Source organism: Carassius auratus, chromosome 41 (assembly GCF_003368295.1).
Source record: "Carassius auratus strain Wakin chromosome 41, ASM336829v1, whole genome shotgun sequence".
In the NCBI taxonomy this organism is placed as follows: Eukaryota; Metazoa; Chordata; class Actinopteri; order Cypriniformes; family Cyprinidae; genus Carassius; species Carassius auratus.
Window position 1 is genome coordinate 17,122,122 of NC_039283.1, and position 8,192 is coordinate 17,130,313.

At 36.5% G+C, this 8,192-nt stretch overlaps 1 protein-coding gene and 1 pseudogene across 1 annotated transcript; both read right to left on the reverse strand.

Moving 5' to 3' along the window:
* LOC113059105 (tripartite motif-containing protein 46-like) overlaps positions 1–8,192 on the reverse strand; it is a 433,352-nt pseudogene that overhangs the window by 183,070 nt on the left and 242,090 nt on the right.
* On the reverse strand, positions 1,647–5,250 carry LOC113059089 (glyoxylate/hydroxypyruvate reductase B-like). Its single transcript, XM_026227348.1, has 6 exons — positions 5,009–5,250; positions 4,530–4,905; positions 4,271–4,442; positions 3,265–3,443; positions 3,091–3,187; positions 1,647–2,964 (listed from the first exon to the last, which is right to left on the reverse strand). The coding sequence occupies exons 2-6, from the start codon at positions 4,900–4,902 to the stop codon at positions 2,811–2,813; spliced, it is 975 nt and encodes a 324-aa protein (XP_026083133.1). The 5' UTR covers positions 4,903–4,905; positions 5,009–5,250; the 3' UTR covers positions 1,647–2,810.

Below are 8,192 nucleotides of genomic sequence, written 5' to 3' on the forward strand. Positions count from 1 at the left end.
AATCAGTCTGTGCCACTGCTCAGGTGTTACGAGAGTCCAGGTTACTCTGATAGTGTTCTTCAGCTCTTCTGCATTCTTAGGTCTGGCATAATCGCAGCTTACTCTTCACAATACCCCATAGATTTTTTATGGGGTTAAGGTCAGGCGAGTTTGCTGGCCAATTACTGTAAGAACAGGGATACCATGGTCCTTAAACCAGGTACTAGTAGCTTTGGCACTGTGTGCAGGTGCCAAATCCTTTTGGAAAATGAAATCTGCATCTCCATAAAGTTGGTCAGCAGCAGGAAGCATGAAATGCTCTAAAACGTCCTGGTATACTGCTGCATTGACCTTGGACCTCAGAAAACACAGTAGACCAACACCAGCAGATGACATGGCACCACAAACCATCACTGACTGTGGAAACTTTACACTTGACCTCAAGCAACGTGGATTGTGTGCCTCTCCTCTCTTCCTCCAGACTCTGGGACCCTGATTTACAAAGGAAATGCAAAATTTACTTTCATCAGAGAACATATCTTTGGACCACTCAGCAGCAGTCCAGTCCTTTTTGTCTCTAGCCCAGGCGAGACGCTTCTGATGCTGTCTGTTGTTCAAAAGTGGCTTGACACAAGGAATGCGACAGCTGAAATCCATGTCTTGCATACGTCTGTGCGCAGTGGTTCTTGAAGCACTGACTCCAGCTGCAGTCCACTTTTTGTGAGTCTTCCCCACCTTTTTGAATGGGTTTTGTTTAACAATCCTCTCCAGGGTGTGGTTATCCCTATTGCTTGTACAAATTTTTCTACCACAAATTTTCCTTCCCTTCACCTCTCTATTAATGTGCTTGGACACAGAGCTCTGTGAACAGCCAGCCTCTTTTGCAATGACGTTTTGTGTCTTGCCCTCCTTGTGCAAGGTGTCAATGTTCATCTTTTGACAACTGTCAAGTCAGAAGTCTTCCCCGTGATTGTGTAGCCTACAGAACTAGACTGAGAGACCTTTCAAAGGCTTTGCAGGTGTTTTGAGTTAATTAGCTGATTAGAGTCTGGTACCAGGTGTCTTCAATATTGAACCTTTTCACAATATTCAAATTTTCTGAGATACTGAAGTTGAGATTTTCCTTAGTTGTCAGTTATAAACATCAACATTTAAAGAAACATTTGAAATATATCAGTCTGTGTGTAATGAATGAATATAATACAAAAGTTTCACTTTTTGAATGGAATTAGTGAAATAAGTACTTTTTGATGATATTCTAATTATATGACCAGCACCTGTATTTGTTTCTAATAAGTCTCTTGTATTTGGTATCGGCAAATCTCTTGGATAAACATTCTGTAAGCTATTTGTGAGCCAGTTGATAATTTTTTTTTTGAAGAAAACAGGTAAACAAACTATATATACATACACAGAGAGAGAGAGAGAGAGAGAGAGAGAGAGAGACGAAACAAATTGCATGACATTCTAATATGTATTATTTAGATTAAGATAGTTTCAGTTTTTATTTATTTCTCTCTGTGTTTGTGTGTACATGATATGCTATATAGGCTATTGTGAATTTGTGACTCTATAGTAACTACATCTTAATAACAAATGAACAATAAATAATTTACCTAAAAATCCACATAACAGCACGTTTGCAATATAAAGTACAAGACACCATACATGACTGGATTGTGAAGTTTATTTTTGAGTATTTCTGTCTGAGCAACAGGATACTTTTTTTAAAGAACAGGGCCCATATTTACAAAACATTTTATGTTGCCACTAAGAGGTCTCCTTAATAGCAGTAAAAGTTTTAAAATAATAGTTTTCTCTTAAAACCTTTTAACAAAGCTGCTGAGAAAAACTTTTACTGAGGAATATAGAGAAGTCTTAAGCTAAGGTTAAAGCCGGGGTTGACCTCGTTGCTATGGAAAATGTCAGCATGCTTACTAACTATGCCCACAGTGATTGGCTGATAGTCTCTGTCAGAAACGTATTCATAGAAATATAGCAGAGTGCAATATTATGTTGCCATATGTAAATACAGGAAAATAAAACGGCTAATTGCAACATTCAAATAAATATTTTAAAATACAGGTTACGTGTCACTTATTAAACAAGCATATGTTGAGCTTATTGTCAGCCTCTTACATGTGTGCTTCTCATAATTAGTGAATATGCATATAAACTGCCTTTTAATTAATAGTGTAGAATAATCATAGCTGATAATAACGCATGTAAATGTAAAAGAAAACCAAACTAGATGCAAGAATAGTTGTTACTTCCTCCCCAAAACCAAAGGTGATACCTTTTTAATGAACTCATTATGTCAAAAGTTTCTAAAATGTTTCTATTTTGAGGCAGATTGCCGGCAACAGTCATTTAAGGAATAGTTTGTGGCTTGGTCTTAGTGACTTAGGAGTCCTCTTCACAGGTCTAGGAGCTAGTTTTAGTGTTAAAACGCTTTGTGAAACACTCTTGGAGCACAAATTTAGGAGTCCTAAATTTAGAACTGACACACCCATTATTTTAAAGATTTTCTCCTAAATCTGTGAGTTATGAGCTACTTTTAGCCTAAAGATGTTATGTGAATATAGGCCCAGAAATCATAAGAGATTTTGTTAGAAAGAGAAAAAAAAATATTTATACTATGCTGTTCGATTTCACAAACACTTTAAAGTTCTATATTGAATTACCATAAAAAGCATTCATTAAACATTTAAAAGGTGACTAATACTCACAAATCACAAAACTTAATCGTGAAACTAAATATAATGGTTTAGTTTTTTCTGTGTTTAGCTGGTTAAAAACCAAAGAGGAACAGATGGCTCTGTGCTCTGGCTCTATGCCTTAACTTCATCAGGAAGCTGGCCTCCCATTACAGCGGCCAAGGCATTGGTCACCATCCTCTCCACAATGATCTGTGAGGTCTCCACGGTGTGGGTTCCTAAATGGGGCAGGACGATGACGTTTGGGAAGGACAGCAGGGGATGATCCCTGTGTATAACCAAGAAGCATATCATTTATACTACAACAGGGATGAAAAAAAAAACATTTAGGCTTGCAATTTTACTATCTCACACTAAAGCAACTTTAATTAAAAACAAAGCAAGCAATGCAAACCTGGGAAGTGGTTCGGGATATGTAACATCTAAGGCAGCAGCTCGGATCATTTTCTTCTGAAGAGCATCTACTAAAGCATCTTGGTCCACTACCAAGCCTATGACAAGAAAAGCAGTTCTCAAACAGGGCTGCTTCTCTTTAATTGGATTGCCTTGTTCCAGCCTATTACATTACCTCTGCTAACGTTGATAAAGGTGCTATTGGGTTTCATCATGGCAAACTCTTTGGCACCAATCAGTTTGTGCGTATGAGGGGTCAGACTGACCACCACCATGACGAAGTCTGACCTCTGTAACAGCTCCTTCATGCTTGCACAATATGTGGCTCCAACAGCTCTCTCATCACTCTCGGGCCTGAACATATAAAACACTGTCAAATTTAATTGAAGTATTACATTTAGTATTAAAATCTAACATTAACAAATCCCTGACCACAACCCATAAGGCCTGGTTTAGAAGTTTGATAATTATTTTTTTCCAATCACAGACTTAATGCAACCTAGTTGAAAGGCACCATTGTAATTTCACACTTATTTTTAAAAGGAATATATGTTCATACTTTAACTTTCAAATGTTTGGGGATAATTTTTTACAAATGTTTCTGAAAGTCTCTTTAGCACACCAGGGCTGCATTTATTTGATCAGAAATACAGCAATGTTGTGAAATACTATAACAATTTAAAATATCTGTTTTCTATTCAAATATATTTAAAAATGTAATGTATTCCTGTGACGGTACAGCTGAATTTTCAGCAATCAATACTCCAGTCTTCAGTGTCACATGATTCTTCAGAAATCATTATAATATGCTGATTTGAAGCACATTTCTCATTTCTTATTTTCATGAATTTTGAAATGAGTTTTGCTGCTTAATTTTGTTTTGTGGAAACGTTTCTTTTGAAACGTTTACAAAAGATCTTACAAAAAATATTAAATCTTACAATGTCTTTTGAAACACCTTGCTGTCTATTTTAATAAAAGGAAAATAAAAAATAAAATAAAAAAACAAACTGACCCCAAACTTTTAGTGTATATCAGTTACTTTTCAAATATTTTAAAACAATGGCTAACCACATTTTGTGGTTAATGTACATAAACTGACAGTTTACATATTACTCAAGCTGGTGAGAAGTTGTTTAGTGACAGTTTAAATATTTCAGTCAAAAGTCCAACAGATTCACCTTCGATTCCTATTGTGGTAAAGGATTTTCATCTCAAACCCTTGAGCTCTCTTGGCTATTTTGTATCCTATTCTACCCATGCCGATGATGCCCAAGGTGGCCCCGCTAACATCAGTGCCTAGAGAGGACTCGGGAAAATCATCAGACTCCCGGAACTTGGAAAAATTGTGTCCTGCGTAGAAAAAGAAATTCCCAATGGATTCACTGAAAAATATGATAATCCAGGAAGAAATTCTAGAAAGGAAACTGCAGCTCTCACCTTCAACTAACTTCCTTGCAGATGCCAACATCAAACTCATGCCAACATCCGCAGTGGCATTATCCACCACATGAGGAGTGTTGGAAACTTTGACTCCAAAGCTATTGATCAGAGGAATATCCAGGTGGTCCACTCCCACCCCACCATTAACAACCGCTTTGAGGTTAGGCAAAGATTTTAACAGGTTTTGGTCAACTTTAATAACGTCACCCCACACAAACAATGCCTGGATTTTGTCAGCGAAGTCTGCTTTCCTCTGTACAAAGCACTCATATGGGATTATAGTGAAGTGTTTCTCGATACAAGGAGAAAAACACTTGTAAATGCCTCCGGGCGATCCGAGCGTGGTAGCTAATATGCATGGTTTCTCCATAACCTGTGAATACAAAATAAAAGAGCAATAACTATATAAACAAAGCAACAATCACGCGCATTCGTCTTTAAACATCTTAGGCTAATAAAAAATCATTCTTTCTCACCACTCGTGTGACAGTCGATCGTAGTTTGATTGTTCCCTGGATAAGCTTGCTTGTCAAGTCTTTGCATTGTGTGTTCCAGACTTTGTTAATCAAGTACCGATCAAGACTAAAGGTGGCTTTCTGCAAATCATTATATAAGCTACAGATTTACAAAAAAAAAAGAAAGAAAAAAAAGTCAACTCTCAAAAACCTAGTGTACCTCTTCGAACTGTTTACATATCGGCTGTTGTCAGGTTTCGTCATCGGAGATACTGATAGTTACTCAATAACCAGAAGGGGGCGTTAGAAACTCATGAAACGGATTAGATGCATTTCTGTCACAAGATTGAGTACATGCAGTGTTTTGATGGACATGTGCTTCGTGTCTTTGCTATTATTTCCCAGATTTGATTTTATTTGAGTTGTATGATCTTCTTTGATCACAAACACTTTATAATGAAGGACCTATGTTTTGCTTTTACAGCATTTAGCCAATAGTTAATTTTGTATGTTTCAGACAACAATTATCATCATTATAGTGTTCGTGTAGCTCAATTGGTAGAGCATTTCCTTATCAAGCGCAAGGTTGTGGGTTCGATTCCCCGGGAACACATCATAGGGAAAAATTGATAGCCTGAATGCTCTGTAAATCGCTTTGGATTAAAGTGTCTGCTAAATGCATTAATTTAATTTATCATATATTTCTGAATCCTATCGTATATACTATGAATCCTTTGATTGTCATAGTTTTATGACCATATAACACTTAAACTGTGCTGATGAACCAACCCACGCGAAGAGTGAATTTGCAAAATAAAAATGTAAAGGCCATAAATTAGGCTAAATGTTGGAGGCTTTGATGGCTCTGGGGGACATTGCATTAATTCCAGAACCGTTAGATGGTTTTTACTGGCTGCAGCAGAGGTCCAGCTTTGCCTCCATCTGTTTGAAAATTCACATTTAGAGAGGTTCAGCATCGCAAATCAACAACCCAATAATTCAATATACTGCTACTCTAGCAAGTACATGCTTTCATTTCCACTGTATAGGACACTAAATGTATTTTTGAGCTATTGTGAATAGTCTTAAACAAAGTGAGTCATAATTAGTTTATTTACTGGATATTTCAGCATTGTCTATTCTAATACAACGATGCCAACAACCACATATGAGTGATTTTTCACCACACACACATTGTATAGGGTCAGCCTATTAGATTTTGATAACAGTAGATAAATAATCCAAAGAAATTGGATAGTTATAATACCTTGGTATATTAATACATTAACTTTTCAAGTAAACAACACATACTGTGGATGTACTGAAGCAAATCCATCTCTACCAACTTGAATTGTGTCGTGTCTTTGTATGAAAACTATACTTCCTTGAAAGTTCGCTTGGTTTGGCAATCAACCAAAAATCTTTCTCTTCAAAGTCTAGCGCTTCACAATTAGCCTACATCTCTGACCCTGCCCCGGGGACGGGCATGTTTAAAAGTGATGAACTGATTCTCCTGCCAGCAGGGTGGCCCATTATTAGTCTACTTAAAGCCCTATTTTTAGAACAAAATGGGAGAAAATACCAGACAAGCTCTTGTTTCGCAGACTTTACAGACTCATGTGATTTAACAAATCTAAGGGTACAACAATGTTCCTCTTTTTTAAACTGAATGGACAAGAACATTTAAGCAGCCATCAGCCATGTACTCAAGAATTCAGTGACTGTTATTGCACTTAAAAGTCCATAAAACACATCTTAAAAATGCATTTTCTCTTGTGGTTCTTTGTACAGTGGTTTAAACATCTGTATCCTAAAACCATTACTAACTTCTTTCACTTAGTTTTTCCTGCTTTTCCTGTCTTTGGCATGATCAACTCTAGCCAAAATCTCTGGCGTAATCAAATGGGCACTTGTGCTGTGATATGTCCCTGATACTTCTTGAGGTTATTTTTAACGTTGTTCCAATTAAAGAGGCCTATCTGCCCTCAGGCTGAATGATAACGTTTCTCCTGGTAGAAAGACAAAGAACAGACTTCAGCAGATCTTGAGCCGCACAATCACAGGAATATCCCATCTTGCACTTTTTTCCAGCCCCCCACCCCAAAAAAGGAAGAAAATATCATTCTAAAATCAAGAGATATTGCAAAACAATATATAGCCAAAAATGGGATTCATGATCAGCCTGTACAGTTTTCTAAGCATTATGATGATTTGGACACATTTAACTAGCCAACCAGTAACTAAATATTTAAATCTCTAAATTTATTTTCATTATTTTTCTAAAATGCATCCTTCTGCTCTACATTATTTTTGTAACTCGGCAGCACATTGTTGGCTCTTCTAGGATAAATTGCTTGTGATTGACCTCATTTGTAAATCGCTTTGTATAATAGTGTCTGCTTAATGAATGTAAAATGTAAAATAACTGAATATGATGTAGCAATTTCCCCTGTTGTCTAATTCAAATGAACGACACTCATTACATTTCACACTGTAATGGGGAAGAATACCCAATCAGTTGTATTCCTGTATGCTGGGATTGCTGATCAGAGTGTTTATTTTTAGAATTAATTTTTATAATCCTTACAGACTCCTTGATTTCACCAACATTGGCATAGCACAATGCATTCTGGGCCGTGAGTTTCCAAAACTAGCGACTTTGAGCATTTTATTTAAAGCAGTAGTGGATAACACATATATGGGTTTGCATGTGAATTGTAAGAAATCTTTTGTAGGTTCATTATTCACTTTTTTTGATGCCACCATTATCATTTTAATGTTAAATTGACACTTTCAAACTCACTTTTGCATTTTGACTCTTGATCAAGATTGATGAAAATGATTTTTATTATTATTATTGTTTTCATTCTACATTTTATTTTCCATTGTTTGCAAACTGATGATATTCTTCTAATGTCATTTGTGAATCACCTAAGCTTCGTGACAATTCCTACACATTGCATTTATGAGCTAAAAAATGCAATATCCTTGTATAGTCGGGTCTTTTTTTCTCATGCACATTGGTTTCCCTCATAATCAGGCTATTAGTTCATTCTAAAAATACTTCGTGATAAGATTTAAAATTCAGATGGCTAAAAGACGTTAAACGGCACATATTTGTGCCATGTTTCGAGACAGGCTTTTCAAATGTCCCGCTGAACGTGCTGATGCTGAATGATAGGACGGAGTCTGCTTTGAAAGACGC

Coding starts and splice junctions, on each gene's coding strand:
- LOC113059089 (XM_026227348.1), bottom strand. CDS start 4,902: ATGGAGAAACCATGCATATTAGCTACCACGCTCGGATCGCCCGGAGGC. Junction 3,444..4,270: donor TACCACAATAGGAATCGAAG/GTGAATCTGTTG, acceptor TTATATGTTCAG/GCCCGAGAGTGATGAGAGAG. Junction 2,965..3,090: donor TATCCCGAACCACTTCCCAG/GTTTGCATTGCT, acceptor GGTTATACACAG/GGATCATCCCCTGCTGTCCT.